Source organism: Ruditapes philippinarum, unplaced genomic scaffold (assembly GCF_026571515.1).
Source record: "Ruditapes philippinarum isolate M1 unplaced genomic scaffold, ASM2657151v2 ctg4148_1_1_1_1, whole genome shotgun sequence".
Taxonomy (NCBI): domain Eukaryota; kingdom Metazoa; phylum Mollusca; class Bivalvia; order Venerida; family Veneridae; genus Ruditapes; species Ruditapes philippinarum.
The window spans coordinates 1-17,611 of record NW_026861119.1 but is presented as its reverse complement, the minus strand read 5'-3'; the positions used below and the strand labels follow the sequence as shown (position 1 = coordinate 17,611).

The 17,611-nt window shown below is 32.7% G+C and overlaps 1 protein-coding gene across 1 annotated transcript; it reads left to right on the top strand.

Annotated features, from left to right (window-relative positions):
- The first annotated feature begins 398 nt into the window (after positions 1-398).
- Positions 399-12,325, top strand: LOC132714580 (DDB1- and CUL4-associated factor 12-like). The gene is made up of 9 exons (XM_060697469.1): positions 399-547; positions 3,864-4,120; positions 4,599-4,805; positions 5,778-5,838; positions 6,616-6,788; positions 7,474-7,536; positions 7,803-7,962; positions 9,554-9,699; positions 11,174-12,325. The coding sequence occupies exons 1-9, from the start codon at positions 523-525 to the stop codon at positions 11,336-11,338; spliced, it is 1,257 nt and encodes a 418-aa protein (XP_060553452.1). The 5' UTR covers positions 399-522; the 3' UTR covers positions 11,339-12,325.
- The last annotated feature ends 5,286 nt before the right edge of the window (positions 12,326-17,611 follow it).

Sequence of the window (17,611 nt, the reverse complement as noted above, 5' to 3'; positions counted from 1 at the left end):
GGACGGATGAACAGACATACAGACGGGAAGACATATATACAGACAGAAGACACTCCCGTCTAAATAAGCCTGACGGCAATAGAACGAATTTCACGTGCATTTCAGTTTATTTGGTATTTGCCACTCTACAGTAGCATAGAATTTTTTGAAAAATTGAGGATGCATATTAATTACTTATAAAATTTTCTTGTTGTAAAAAAATCGTTTACAAAAAAACATATTTTTAAGTTTCTCCAAGTTTTGTTAAATAATAGATTTATTGCAGACTACCTTCCACGTACACCTCAAAATATAAAAATCCTAAAATGTTATATCCAATGCAATATACAAACGTAAAACATTTAGTGGTCTCGAATTGACATATTTCACATTGCGTAATTTTGCCTAGTCACCGGACTCATAGAATTATCTCCCTTGACGAAGGATTTCTTGTTTTGATTTTTTTTTAGAATTTTATATCCCTTTTAAAAAACAAATGATTATTGTATATGCATCTTAGTTTAGAAAATAATGTAAAACATCATGATTACTAAATCCAAACATAAAGGTGAGAAAGTACTTAGCAGTGCGCACTTTTCATTTTGACTAAAAAAAGTAAGCTCTACAGAAATTGCTCTTGTGAAAAAATGTAGATTCTAATTTTTGCAAATAGTTTTATTAACATTTCAATTGCGTACTGATAACATGGTTAGACTTCGATAGATTTTCAATATAGTCCATAAGATGTACAGATAGTTCTATAGTCCTAATTATAAGACCTATACGTAACCTATTTCATATTTATCATTCATTAATCTGATATTTTACATTTTTCATTTTCCATGTTACGTTAGGTCTTAACAGATCTTTGCAAAATCGTGTAGCAAAAAAATTGACATTAGACATCGATTTAGATCTAATGAATTTAAACAATTAAAACAGCGTGTATTTACATTAATTTTGACCTATTTATGAACAAAACTAAAAAATGAATATCTTTTAATAAAATTATTGAACTGTCACATCCGAAAAGACATGATTAAATCCTCTCATTTAATTAAATTCCTTGTACAGCCGATATACAAATGGCCGCCATACAGTGCGCGAAATCTGATTGGCTAATTCAAATGCAAGCGTTTAAATGAGTCCAGAAGTTTCTAACGGAATATTTTTTCAACGAAATAATTTCCCATGCACCGTCAGTGTGTTCGAATATATTTTTCCGTTCAAAAAATTGGAATCAATCTGTAAAACGCCTTACTTAACCAGTATGGCCGATGAGCAAAATAGACTGATATTTATATTTTATTTTTAATTAATAAGTACATTGTTTGAAAGTTTTTGTTAATGATAGACCATGCAATTGAAAGAACAGAATATAAGCTTTTGAATAAAGCTTGAAAGGCAAGTCAACAGACATTTTTTTAATTTTTCAAAATGCTACGCGTTTATGAGCAATAACTATTAGACGTCAGACTTGACCAACATAAAACTATAACAAGCCTGTAACGTCTAATCTATTGGACTAATAGTTCTAGCACAGACACTTGGGGTTTGGAGCTCAAAACGCCTTTAAAATCCAAATAAAATGCATATTTGTCAATCCCAGCTCATGTACTGATCATATATATCAAAAAAACTTAATATAAGCCGTTTTGAAAAAAAATCATATTTCAACATCTATAATAATACACAAGATAAAAATGTTCGCCGGAAAAAATCCGCACCCCTACCGTCATAATCACCATGTATTTTAATCCATTTCCAATATTTTCACATAATCCTTTGGTCAATCGACACAGAAGATATAATTCTTCACGATGATGGTCAATTTTAAACCGTTTTTTTTCAACGACAAAATGTTTCGATAAATTCAATGGACCAGACGGCTATGAACAAAGCTATCCGATTATGTGGCCCCAGCTTTGCCGTGTGCAAAATGCGCAGCGCTTTTAAGTTTGGGAACCACATAATCGGATAGCTTCGTTCATAGCCGTCTGGTCCGTTGAATTTATCGAAACATTTTGTCGTTGAAAAAAAACGGCGATAATATTGATGTTAATTTCGGCTGTTGCGTTGTTTATATTACCGTTGAAGTTTAAAATTGACCATCATCGTGAAGAATTATATCTTCTGTGTCGATGGACCAAAGGATTATGTGAAAATATTGGAAATGGATTAAAATACATGGTGATTATGACGGTAGGGTTGCGGATTTTTTCCGACGAACATTTTTATCTTGTGTATTATTATAGTTGTTGAAATATGATTTTTTTTCAAAACGGCATATATTAAGATTTTTTGATATATATGATCAGTACATGTCCTGGGATTGACAAATATGCATTTTATTTGGATTTTAAAGGCGTTTTGAGCTCCAAACCCCAAGCGTCTGTGAGTTCTAGCACTTAGATGTGTAGTCAATATATTTTGATGCTCCAATTCCAAAGCTAGATTGTTATTGCCCTTACAAAATGTTTTAATGCGTAGTGCAATAAGTGGATCTATCTAAAGCTAAAGTCTTGAGTGTGCCCATTTTAAAACTGTAACAAGACAGTTACGTGAAGACAACACCTTAGGGAAAGGGGCATCAGGGAACGAAAAAAAATTTCAGAGCAGGACGAGTACAGTGTTTCTTGCGTTTTTGATGCAATAATTTCTCGAAGGATGCATTTAAAAAATGCAAAGCGTGTTTTTTATGATGCAGTCATAATCTACCTTAATTACATAATACATGCCTTCATTTTAATGCATATTTTAAGTTATTTCTCCTATTATTTGCGCCAACCGTTTTAAATCAGCTATTATTGTTTGGTTATCCAAAATGACCATCCCAAATTATCTATTTCCTGTAAATGCGGGTATGTGTAAATTGCTTACAGATTCTGTGTAGTTTACTGTTACTGGCACAACATTTAACCGTTCTGCAATCAGTCACGGTCTCCGGGATCTAGACATGTACAATCTAGTAAATCAAGCGATTTGTGCATGCAGATGTTTTTCTCACAATGGCAAACACACCACGAAAGATAGGGGCCCGGCTTCAATCAGAGACATAGATAACAATGTTATCTACAACTATGCTTTAGTGGCCAAAATATCAAAGTTTCTGCAATAAACAGACATCTGACAGATTAAATGTTTTAATGCAAATAAGGCCTTGGTTCTTCTTTTAAAAGAGTTTTTGTTTGCAACCGCAAAAAGTGAGAAATTGAAGTTAAAAGGAGAAATCAAAATTCAAACATTCTGAGATTAATACTTTTTACTTTTTTAAAATTTAATCCTTAATAATTTCAAATGACAACAAAGGGTCACAAATGACCCCCCAAAAAATCTAGTCTGGCAAGTACATGTAAATCTACACTGCAAGTAGCTTCAAATTTTTACTCCTTCTGCATGCTATGCAACTCATCCTGCATTTTTGGCATGATTTTCAAGATAAACTTTGCCGATGCAATAGAACCTCTCAATGCAATAGACCACTAGAAATTCTCATAATCAGTTGATTACAAAATTTAACAAACCAAAACTGGACAAAGCTTGTGTTTGAGGTTATGAAATCAGAATAAATCACACACTTTATTCAGCATTGCTAGGCACATGCCAGTCAAATCCGTATCCAATTAACAAAGTGTTTAGAGCTTTATTGTTAAAGTGCTCAATTTATACATAACCTAAGACACAACCCTTGTTTCCGGTTTTCAATTGTTAAATGTAAACAGACTGATAGGAGAATTTAAGAGGTCTATTACATCAGCAAATTTCTGCATACTACAATTTTGTACTGGATAGATAAAAAACTACTTAAGTTCCTACTATTTATTGTTGTATTAATGTGGTGGCATAGCATTTTTTCACAAATTTTATCCAATCTTGTTTTCCAGATGGACTATGTGGGTCTTCCAGAGAGCAGTTACATGCAAGAATTGGTAGGGAACTGTTCCTCTATACACAGAGGCGTGAACTTGGATGTAGAAATTTTTGTTACACTAATCCTCATAGGATTGTTGATGACTATGCATCGCAACTGATGCCACAGCTGTTTCAGGAGAAAGAATACCGTCTCGGACAAATAAATAAAATATTTTCTTCTCAATGGCTCAATACAAAACAAATTGTATTCGGTACAAAATGTAATAAGGTAATAAGCATTATGGTGTATTTAAAAAAACATTCTTTTAAAGGTCATATAACTTTACTAGGCATCAAAAATGTTTTCATTAAAAACTCATGCACATGTATTAACCCATGTGAGTTTAACATGAGTAGTGTAACTGTGAATATGCAATGTTAGTCATTTAAAAAAATTTCAGATTGAAAACTGACAAAGAAATCATTGGAAACTTACTGATTGATATTTTTTCAGGTCTGTGATAAGCTTAGAACAGGGTTTTCATTTTTATTTGAGGCAACAGATGCTGTAAAGAAAACAACTGATTTTGCCAAGGGTCAAGGGTGATACTGTAATATACAGGCTGAAAATACAACCAATTTTAACAGCATTTTAATCAATTGTTTGGATCGCCAATCAAGTAATAATGAAAACCCTGTAAGCATACAGACATGGTAATCTGTTATTATTTTCAAATACATATCTATCGTGTTTTTTTTTGTTACAGTTAGAAGTACTGGATTTAAACACAGGTAACCTGGATCATATACCCTCTTTAAAAAGTAGTAATAACAGTGTACCTGCTAGTTGTCCATGTGGTATTCACAGTATTGCTGTCAATCCATCAAAAACTCTTCTTGCCACAGGAGCTGAAAATACTAATGATTTAGCTGTGTATAAATTACCTACATTTGATCCAGTTTGTGTAGGAGAGGTAAATATTATTATTGTTTTTATGGCTATAAATGTCAAGAATTATCCCTATTTAGTCATGTATTAAAGAACTGGGTTACAGATCTGCAATTTGAGAATTTGATTCTTGGGCATTTTTCATTGACAGTTTGATTGACATTACATTTTCCAGCCATTCATCCTCCTCAATGGTTTTATCACACTTGTAACCATTGTATACTTCTTTTTACTTCACATGTTTAATATGAAATGGCATATGGTCATGAGTCTTATGTATTTTTAAAGGGTGGCTAAGATTGATTTGGCAATTATTATGCCCTCACATATTCAGGGATTTGCCCGTGTGTGTCTGTCATCCTGTCTGTACACTGATAAAACAATGGAATGTGGGAGCATTCGTGTCCTATAGACATATTTTTTAGTTTGTTTGTTTTGTACATATGATGAATTAAAATAAAAGTGATATTTTTGGGTCAGAAACAGAAAAGAAATTCCTTTTATACAGCATTATCAAATACATCATTGCCACTTCTTTATAATTCTACCAATCTGGTTTACATAATGTTAGATAAGTTATAAAAAAGAATTAGTTTTTTTGAGGGTTTGTGACATATTGACTTACAAATGTTCATATTATGTTACATACATGTACTAACAGACTTATTATATTTAAAAAAAAGTGAAAGTGTAAACTTATATTTAGTTTAACTTTAATAGAGAATTTACTTTAGTTCCATTGTGTAGGAAGCTATAAGCTTATATCTGTTCCTGCAACCAACCAATAGTCCAATACTGAACAATGAGAGTAAAGTTTCTTGCTCAAGAAATCAACAGCTTATCTCTTACTTGGTTTGAACACACGCAGTTAGCAATCCTTAGATTACTTCTTTGAGGTGTAGCCATTTGACCAACTTTAAAGCCTATGTTTTTTGTCACTTGCCTGAAAGTGAAATCATGTATATGGATACATTAAAATGTGTTTTATTTCATTCAGAGAGCACACAATGACTGGATATTTGATATTTGTTGGCTGGATGATGAATTTCTTGTAACAGGTACAATATATATATATATATTTAACAAAACTTTAGAGCACATATAAGACATGCACATATTTAAAGCATTTCCTTTTATAGTTCCAATGCAGAAAAATCTTAATTCTTGGCTAAAAATGTTTGTTTAATAAGCAAGCTAAATTGGATTTGGATCAAAGCCAGAATTGAAAGTCAACAGTAAAACACATACATGTATACCTCTCTGTCAGCACTTGTATGTTACATGTTATTGGTGACTGGCATGGTTGTTCCTTTTTCTGATCAATTTTACTTAACACTGCTTTTAGAATACCATGTAAATGGAAAATGATAGTTTTCATTTATAAATGAATCTGTATAGCCTTGCCTAAAAAGTTTTCATTTATAAATGAATCTGTATAGCCTTGCCTAAAAAGTTTTCATTTATAAATGAATCTGTATAGCCTTGCCTAAAACACTTTAATGAAGAGTAGACATTAAGAAACTGTTTTTTAAGGATTTTTTTTATTGAAGAGAGTTTTCCATACACTAATGACAACCAGCATCAACATACTAAAAACAGTGGTAGCATAGTGGTTAAGGTGTCTGCCTCTGAACGAAGGGATCATGGGTTGGAGTCTTGCTCGGTACTAGTTAGTATCAAAAAGCAGACTATAGGATGTGAATGAATGAATTTGTACAAACTTGTTTTACAAGATAAGTAAAAAAAGTATAATAAAACCATCTGACTGAATTAATATTTATTTCTGACTGTAGATGATATGGAATGAAATAGAAACTATTTATTAATATTTCTAGGTTCCCGTGACAGTCATCTAGGATTATGGAGAATTGATGGGTTTGATGACGTTGATTCATCACCTCTAAATAGTTTACAGGTACCTGAGTACAGTATTACATCTCCTCTCCTTGTCAAGGAATGTACGGACGCAAGGAAAGTGCGAGCTCTAGCTTACCATGATGAGAGAAAGGTATTATATATAATATTTGTTAGTAACAAATGTTTCACATTCTTAAGCACATTTTATTGTTTTAAGTGAAAATCATATTTTTTAGTCTGTTAAGTATTTAAAAGCTTGGATTTAGTGTGTACAGAAATACTATTTTTTCACTGTATGGCTTGATAAGAGTAAAAAGAGGTATCAAAATGAGTTGCACCAGTGCATTTGTATTTGAAACAAATGTACAAGAGTGTTTAAAGTAGTACAGTGTTCAATGTGATTAAAGCTGCTTCCTAGATTTTATGTCTAGGGGCCATTGTAGCTAAGCAAATGAGTTTGCAGCCTTTGGGTAGCTTTTCTGTCAGTTTGAATCCTGTCAGAGACATAGGATTCGTGTGAGGAATCTATCCAACCAGTTAACCAAAGGTTGTTGAATCTATTCAGGTGCTTTTTTTGTGACTGAAAGAATACAGAGCACCTGATGTTCTCTTGAATAGGTGGTAATGAAAAGTCATCATATGACCAGTACTGTGTTAATAGTCAATGGGCTTGTGATGTTTAAGACAAATAAAATTTCCATCATAGTATTAAACCCAAATCCCCCATTATACACACATTCATAAAGGAAATATATATTTTTGAAAAGTTGTATGTAGGTGAGAACAAGAACATTTTATTTGTTATGAAATTAATGTTAAATGTTTTACCTTTGCAGGAATTAGCAGTTTTGTCTTTAAATGCATACTTCCATATATGGGATGTAGAAACATTTAAAATGGTAAGTAATAGCTTCTTCAATTTTAAATGTTTGAGTTCAAAGAATGACATTTAAGTTAATTCATTGTGTATATATTTACTTGTAAATATTTATTGCTTGTGTGTTTATTTTATTGTATACTTTTAAACTTTGGTATATAGTTTTTAACTTGACTATTATGTTTAAATAAAAGGGAGAGCAATGCTACTGACCCTGATATCTTATGGACAACTCTTGTTAATATATCTAGTTAGAAGTGACAGAAATAAGATCTCATTTTCTTGTAGGTATATAATCGTAAACTACAGAACAGTAAGGAGAATGTTTGTATGTGTGTGTCAAAGCCTAAGACATTGTATGCTATTGGGTCACAGTCACATGTTAACTTGGTAGACCCTAGATCGAAACATACTCTTACTACAATTATTTCTAAATACAGAGGAGGTGGTGAGTTGTTTTTATTGTATTTGTATCATATATCTACCTATACAGTGCTTTTTTAAGCAATTAATAAGTTAAGAGATTAAGTTTGACAATGTCAAAAAGTAACCATGTAAATATGTGATTGTCTTGGATATGCAGAAGAATTAGAAGATTATTTTGCTATATTAAGCACAGCACTGTTTCCATATATGGCACCAGTAATAGTTTGTCTAGAAAGTAATTTTATTTAGCTTGAAAGTTTCTTCAGTAGTGAAAATGATAAGAATGCCATGTATTTTACTGGACATATTTTAGCTGTGACAACTATCATTGTACATTATGCCTTTCACAATGAAATAACATGTCTCTGAAAATGTTAAAATCTTAGAATTTAAACAAATTTTGTCAAATATTGATATTGCTTTTAATGTTATAAGAGTTCTTTATCTGTTTTATCACATGAACCATGGATCAGGAGTGTACTAAAGCCATTTTATAAAAACAATATTTCTTTAGTGAAATTTGATGCAATGCGACGTCTTTTGCGTTATACAAACATAGCGAAAATGCATGCTAATGTTAGTGTTAGACGGTAAAGTATAGGCACGTCAATGAAAAAATAACTTTTTATGCCCCCACATAGTGGGAGCATATAGCGTTGCACTTGTCCGTCCGTATGTACGTCTGTCCGTACATCCCGAAATCTTGTGAACACAACTCCTCTTAAACCGGATGGCAGATTTTGTTTAAACTTCCAGGGATGAACAACCTTAATGTGTAGAGGGTAGTAAAGGAAGGAATTTTTGCTGCGACCAAATTTAACAGAATTATGGCCCTTTGTTGATTTTTTCACTATATACTATGTAGATTATTTTGTGAACGCAACTCCTCTTAATACGGATGGCAGATTTTGCTTTAACTTCCAGGGATGAACAATCTCAATGTGTAGATGGTAGTAAAGGAAGGAATTTTCGCTGCGACCAAATTTAACAGAATTATGGCCCTTTGTTGATTTTTTCACTATATACTATGTAGAAATTTTGTGAACGCAACTCCTCATAAACCGGATGGCAGATTTTGCTTAAACTTCCAGGGATGAACAACCTTAATGTTTAGATGGTAGTAAAGGAAGGAATTTTTGCTGTGACCAAATTTAACAGAATTATGGCCCTTTGTTGATTTTTTCACTATACATGTATACTATGTAGAAATTTTGTGAATGCAACTCCTCTTAAACCGGATGGCAGATTTTGCTTACACTTCCAGGGATGAACAACCTTAATGTGTAGATGGTTTTAAAGGAAGGAATTTTTGCTGCGACCAAATTTAACAGAATTATGGCCCTTTGTTGATTTTTAGTTTTCAACTTGTGGCACATGTAGTCCAAAAAATATTTGACCAAGAGTCATAAGATTGACAGAACAGTGGCGTGTGGGGGCATCCGTGTCCTATGGACACATTTCTAGTTTTTACTGTAAACTGAATTTATTTTGGATATGTGATAAATAGAAATGTTTTTGATATTCCACAAGAGACTCACATAATATGATTTTAATCAGCTTATTCCATAAAAAGTTAGTATTAAACTTATACTCATTCCTCTATTATATTACAGGTATACGATCTGTTAGTTTCCATGAAGATATTATAACTATAGGTACTGGTACAGGCCATATATTATTCTTTGATCTGAAAGGAGGGAAATATCTTGAAAGTGGATGCGGTCATTCTTGTGCATTGGTTCTTGGCAAAGGTTGGCTGGTAAGTAAATGACATATGTATTTATATGTACATTCCTAAACACAAATTATCAATTGGCATTTAAGTTAAAAGAATGGTATTTGTGACATTTGGCCTGCTATCTGCAACAGATTCTATCCATTTGACCAGTGCTGTTCAGTATCAGCTGGCAAGTCCATGCATCTGACCATAATTAGAAAATGATCTGTTCTATGGTTGTGACACAAGAAGGGGTTTAAACCTTCGATTCCTATGTTAAGAGATCTGAACCATCAAGCCACCACTTTTATGACTGTTGGTTTTGAATGGATAAGTAATTGCATTTTGATGAAAAATGTACGTACGAGGGTTGTCCCAAAAGTCCGTGACAAATTTTATAGGTGGTTCATTTTTAACGCTAATAGATAATAATTCACACACATTACCGTTAAGGTTATTATTTAACATTATAACAAATCATTTACAAAATATTTACTCTAGTTACTTAGAAATATTCAGTATTAAGGACATTGGATTGAGTTGCCTGCGCACGTCAAATAACCTGTATTTTGATACGAATAGGCTAAAATTAATAACGTATATTTCAAATATCTGATGATGTGTCTGCACAATGCCACGTTGACTTCCTCTGCTGTTATGTTTACATCATCTCAGAAAATTTTAGTTAAATAACTTAAGAAACGAACAGCCTACGGATAAATGAAAATATCTCATAAAAAATAGGAAAGTTAAAATGGCGACATTCGAAGAATTTGCGGCGCAGTGAACAGATCATTCAGGTTTTGTGACTATTTCGAGATGACACATGCTATGATTTTCAACAAATATACCAAATAAAACAGTTTAGTAACATATCCTGAGCATTTGTGTACAAAAGGCATGAACGGAAACAGAGTTCTACACTACAAAAAACGAAAATAAGGAAAGCTTGAATAGGAAGACCAATCTCCGTCGCCTATTTCCTACAGCTAAAAGTAGGTGCAACCAGACTGGATGTTCGTGTGTAGCAAAAATTAATGTACGTCATCCAAACATTTAACAGACTTTAACAACCAATGATTTAAGTCTGTAATTGAAGATTTATGGGTAAAGCTGCATCATTATTGCGTTGAAAGCCATTGAGAGTATTTGAGAAAGGCGCCTTATATAGATTTAACGCCGTCTCTGACGTTAGACGTTCGCCGCGATTCGGATAGTTGCCATGGTATTTACGGCATATGTTTGTTGTTTGTTGATATTTTTCTATGTAAGTTTGTGAAAACGCTTCAATTATATGGGTTTATAACATATTAAAATATCAAATTCGTATCTATTTTAGATAGCTTTTAAACAATCTTGTCACAGAATATTGGGACAACCCTTGTACATTTGATCCATTAGAGAAATTTTCTTCATGTGGCTATGCAGCTATTTCTTTTCTCTGTAAATACTTTCTCGTAAGTACACATTTTTAACAAAGATAAAAACTGCTTAGACATTGGGTCTTTTTTTTCAGTTACATGATGAAAACTATATGGGATTCTTCATGCATCAATATAACCAGGAATTTCCGAATGCAATCTATACACATCAGTATGATGACTCTGGTACAAGATTATTTGTGGCTGGTGGGCCACTACCTGCAGGATTATGGGGAAATTATGCAGGATTATGGTCTTAGCATTGCTAAATGCTAGATTTTAAACTTTTTTTTCTTATATACATAGTGAAGTACAAACTTGTTGTTGTTGATTTTTTTCCATGCATCATGCATCAGTGTTTGAGAAAGATGAACTTGAAAGAGGAAGAACATTGTTTTTGTTGTAACGAACAGGTTAATTGTGCAGTTAAGTAGGAAAGTCGAATGATATGATTAGTGAAAATTTCATCAAATCATTTCAGTTTGTACCTAATACTTACCACCAAAAAATGCTTGAATATCTGATGCATATATGTTATGAAATTTTTACTGCTAAAATCTTAATGCTTAATCTTCCACTGACATTCCTTAAATGACTCCTTGGCTACAACATTAATTTATTTAGAAAATGAATACAAATGATAAAGGAAGCAGTGTTTGTGATCTGTTTGCATTAATTACAACACTTCAGGGTTGTGGTATTGTTGCACAATGATTACTAAAGGTGCTTATAAAGAATGAAAGGATTCCAGATTAAATTTTATCAAAAATTAGTCAATTTGCCTTTTTGTTTGTGTGTGTAAATATTAACATTTTTTTTCAAATGAAAGGGCATTAGCATATGAAGTATAAGTTTTGCAAGATATGTTCCTGCTTAAAAATAAAACAATCTATGGTTGGCAATTTATGTCTGCTAACTGTTCAATATTTATTCAGGCTGTGTACATAATTAATTTTTTGTTGGATTTGATTTATACAACTCTACAGAGTGTGGCATTGAATCTTAATTTTTGTATAAATTTTAAAGTGGATTGGTCTACAATGAGCACATTTATCATAATTATTTCAAATATTGATAAGAGTAAGAGAAATGTATCATTTGGAAATTCTTAAAAACATATTGCTTGGAAAAAAATGTTCAAGTTCTATATGATTCAGTATGAACAATATGAGCCGTGTCACGACAAAACCAACATAATTGGTTTGCGACCAGCATGGATCCAGACCAGCCTGCGCATCCGCGCAGTCTGATCAGGATCCATTCTGTTCGCTATCAGTTTCTTTACTTGTTATAGGGTCGGTAAGGGAACAGCATGGATCCTGATCAGACTGCACGGATGCGCAGGCTGGTCTGGATTCATGCTGGTCGCAAACCCATTATGTTGGTTTTGTCGTGACGCGGCTCAATTATTATGATGAATATTAATATTATGATGAATAATATTTTGTTCTAGGATACTTTTAAATCAGCTCAGCACTATAAAGATATGTAATATCGGATTATGTATCTCACACTTGCTGAAAGCTTCCATATACATGTACAATTATTTTGTGGTTTTTTGTTACATATGATACTAAATACTACCAACATAATTATTTATGGTTCTACAGACCTTCCATTATAGACCAATTCACTTTAAGGTTGAAGTTCTGCAATATCTATCAAGGCTACATGTCAGTTATTCATAAATATATTTAACTGATACAAATTTATAAATAAATTGAAATACCATAATTTTAGTCTGAAATTAGATAGAATAACAACACTTGGAAAACAAACACTAAGACTTTAAAGCAAGTTTAAGTTTCATATTAGTGTTGGAAGTCAAATTACCTAAAAAGTCTATGGGGATGAAACAGGAGAGAATATCATGAACAGTAACTACAAAATGTTGTTTTAATACATGCTTTGAAGAATGAATCTGTATATTATGCAGTAAATAATATAAATAATATTTTTGAGGTATTCCCCTAGTTGCATAATATTATATACTTTATGTATCATTTGTTAATTTTTTGTGTTTTCTTAAAGTTTGTACATTTTGTTATATTATTGATGACATTAATACTATGTTAGTCTACATACATGTATATTCAATTAAAATTTAAGTCAATAATTGTTATTGGGTCATTTAATTGAAATGTATTCCAAACTAAATTAAGTAATACAGAATAGGTGTTCATCTTTGCCGAGGAAGTGGTTATATTTTTGTGTATTTTGTATTGCTACTTTATTACTTGTGGGTCAATTGCCATGTATTAAGAATGTCTTATAAATTTTCAGATATTGTTTAATTGTGTTATTACTGCTGTGAATGTTAAATAGTTATGAGAATTATTTCTTGTACATGTATTTAATAAAAATCTAGTACATAATATTGTATGTCCCAGATGAATTGCAGCTTAAACTTTGAGGCATTCACACAGTGTTAATGTTTGTTCACGAACTTGCTGGAAAAAAATGTACTTTTATGTCACTTTTGATGAAATATTACTATTAGCTCAATTAGTTTAATTGTTACACTCATGTAATAGACCTACTCCGGAATTTAGAATATTTTTGGTTTTTCCTATCTAAGCCATAGGTACATACAAACTTTAAGAGTTACAGTTTTAAAAATAAGCGCAACAGGTTGACTAATCTATTGTGACGGGTAGTGCACTGTGAAGCTGTAAGGTAAAAGTTTGTTTGTATCAACACATTTGCTGAGTTCCGGATAATATCTATTAAGTTGGTGGGAAAGTATTAAAAGGCCAGAAAAAAACACACTGCTCATGTATAGGAAAAAAAAGATATCCAGATAAGAGTATAGTCTAGAAAATGTCATTGAATTGACACTCCATATACATAAATTTTTAGATTGGCTCCCTTCCTGTTAGGTCCATTTAAAGCTTTGCAGTTTTATTTCACCTACATGTATTGTCACCTCTAGATTTAATTTACATTTTTCAAATATTGGTATAAACTACAATTGTACATGTGCCTCATTTATATTTCTTGGATTATTTTCTAACATTCATATTTGGAGCAGTTATTTTCTTTATTTTGACATTTTAAGATTTGCAGTGTTAAATATGTTACTTATCATTATTATTTTTTGTTATTTTTAATATTGTTTTAGCTTGAAGGATGTAAAATATTCATTTGTGTCAAGAAAACTGATTGTATAAAATGTGTACATAGCATTTTGCTTTTTTAGAATTAATCACAAATTTACTGCATACCCATTTTGTTTTTCCATGTTGTTACCCAGTTTTATTTGGCATTTAAGCTCACCTGGTACAAAGTATGCTGTGATCATTAACGGTGCCCTCTGTTGGTCACATGATTGAATTAACTTATGTGTATATTGAAGTTTTTGTCAATCTATAAAGCATAGATTGTCAGAACTTTACCATTGTCAAGTTGTCCTTTACATGAATTGAACAAATGTTAAGTTCAGTTTTCTTGTTGTTTTGAAATTTGACAATGATTTTCCGTGGCCGAGTAGGAAAGGTCGTTGACTTCAAACCATTTGCCCCTTGCCACTATGGGTTTGAATCCCGATAGAGACTATTTATTTCATATGAGGAAGTTCATAAACTTACTAGTTTACTGAACGTCGGTGGTCCTACCCAGGTGCCCGTTTGTGCCTAAAATAATGCACAGACAGGCACCTGAGGTCTGGTCTTCCTCCACTAATAAAGCTGGAATGTCGCCATATGATATTAACAGTATTGGTGTGACGTAAAAAGTTAAAAACACAACTTATAATCCTCTTTTAAATTTTTTAGCTACATTCTATAAATTTGGACCACTGGTCATTTTAAGACTTGACAATTGATACCTCATTAATATTGCCCATTTACTTACTTCTACATTGTAGAAATGACGATTTTGTCCAGCAATAACTTCCAGGTGAGCGGTTTTAGGTCATAATTGCCCTCTTGTTTCTATTTCATAATTAATCTCTTTTGTTTTACATACTGCGAATTAAATTGGTGAGATACAAATGTTTGAATGTGTTCTTTATCAATAAAGACATTTAGTCAGTGAACAGGGAACATAATTGCTCATTTTCCCTTTAAAATATTTTAAAATATGTTCTGCCAATTCTTAACACCTCCCAGATGTGCTCCAGACACGTTCACTGAAATAGCCGAAAGTTTCATAATATTAACTTTGAAGGGAGCTTATGTATTATACCAACTTGTAAATTTGTTATTTTTCATGTTAGGTCAGTTCAGTTGTTAAGATCTGTATGTAAACTTGGGAGCCTTCAGTTAAAAGTTTGGATTTGGATTAAGAGGCATATTATTTCCTGAGCACGGATACAGTCAAAATTGCTGCACATACATGTGCGCATTTTCAAAAGTATATTTCAAAAGGAACACTTTAAAGTGAGTTTACATGTCTGGAATTTTGGCAACAAAGGTCCTCCATATCATACTTGATAAAAATGATAACAAAGAACAATTATCCTAAGTCTTAACCGTTTCCCCCATGAGCATATTGTGAAAAATGGCCATTTTCACTGAAAAGCCTCTTCTTACAAGTTCAAACTGCTATGAAACTATGAAAAATGCTTCAATACTAATCAAACTTGGCTCAAATGTTGACTGGACCATTGCCTTTGTAACGACATGCTCAGTCTTAAATTTCCTGTTACCATGGCAACGAGGGGACATCTCAAAATTGCCAAAAATCACTATTTTGCCTCGATTTTTTCCATCAAAATTTATTTCAAAGTGCTGCAACTTCTCAAGGGATTGAGATAGAGTCAAAGGCTTTTCAGCGTTGGTTACACGTTACCTTATGATCGACCTGGGGTCATTTTAAGCCTCTCACAAGTCCAAAATTTTCTTGGCGAAACCCCCCAAACAGAAGGGGGCACATCCCCCTTCTGGCAACCCCCTGATGTTTGTTTTGGATGGGGGGGGCGGCGCCGAAAAAGTGCTCACTTTTTTTAGCAAACATTTCTCAAACGAAAACATGTGTTTGGGACACAAATAGGACATTTTTTCACTATTTCAGGCCTAAAAAAAGGGGGGGGGGCCTGCGGCAGGCTTGACCAATTATTTTTGTTAATATGTATTATTAAACACTAACCTATACTTGGTGAATATAGCACAACAGTATAATGTATGCAAAATTGACAGATCGTTAACATTTGAAAATAGACAAGTATATGTTTACATGCCCTTTTGCTTTTTGTTATTTTGTGTCAAAGAACAAAAACCGGTCGTAGTACTTTACATTCATTGTAAATCAGGAAATTGACACCCTGTATGCTTTATAATTAAATGCTTTTTGTTTTAGATTTGTAAAGTTTATACACAATACGCTTAAGAAAGTTTAAAACAAATGATTTGATTTAATACACAGGCATAAGTTATTTTATAGTATATTTTTAAAGGGGGTTATTATTTACATTTTTTTTTTGGTTTTTGACACTTTAAGATGAACACAGGTTATTTTATCAATCTGGTCATATTTTTTCTTCCCATGTTCGATACTCGTGCCTGTGATTTAATACATGTAGTTCATTTAAGTAGCGAATCTTATAATAATTTCAATGACTGCGTGTAATAATTACTTTGTATGAGTTAATTACGGGTATTTGGCGATATTATGACAATAATTAAACGGCATTTAGAATAAGGACTTTTTCTCATTTTATGATATTATACTCGTGTGGATAGAATGATGGAGAAGACAGAGCATAAAACACCATCACAACCACGTTGCTACTGGGATGGACGGGTTGAGCTCTTTGATACGAGTTGTTCAATGTGTAGGAAAAAGAAGACTTTAACAGAGGGAGAGTACCACTGTAAGTTTTGTGGGGTAATGTGTGAGAATTGTTCAGCAAAACATCAAAAAACACCCCAAACAAACCGGTCACTGGGCGCAACAAATCAAACGCATCCGTCAAGAACTGACAACAAACCCAACTTTCAATTCAATAAAGAAATGCGAGATTCACCATAGTAGACATATCAAAGGTTACTGTTTGGACCATGGGGAGTTATACTGTAATGACTGTGTTAGGGATCGGCACTTTGATTGCCCACTTGAAAGCGTTGAAGTTATGAGCCAAGATGTGTCGCGTGAAACCCACATGATTTGATGGCAAGAAAAACGAACTGGTCGATCTTAAACGAAGAAGTAAAATAGCGAGTAAGGCCAAAAATGAAGAAATCGCTCATATGCAAAAAGCAAAAGTGAAAAGTTCGAAGTAACACCTAAGGAAACTTAGAGACAAATTAAATGTTATTTTCGATGACATGGTTAAATCTGTTTTGCAAGACAGGGATGTTTTCGTAAAAGCGGAGGAGAAGTTGATAACGAAAAATATTTCTGAATGTTCGGATCTCGCGACAGTTCTCGAAACTGCGTCTACGAATTTGGACAGCGCTTTCCGTAGTGGGAGCAAGCCGGAAATGTGGATTTCGTTGAAGAAGCTATAGAGCGAGTGGTAACTCACTATGACGAAATGGTCACGAAAATTGAAAATGAAAAAAGCAAAGTTGCATTTGAGTTTGTGTCGAACA

Coding starts and splice junctions, on each gene's coding strand:
- LOC132714580 (XM_060697469.1), top strand. CDS start 523: ATGATTACTAAATCCAAACATAAAG. Junction 4,806..5,777: donor ATCCAGTTTGTGTAGGAGAG/GTAAATATTATT, acceptor TATTTCATTCAG/AGAGCACACAATGACTGGAT. Junction 7,963..9,553: donor TTCTAAATACAGAGGAGGTG/GTGAGTTGTTTT, acceptor ATTATATTACAG/GTATACGATCTGTTAGTTTC.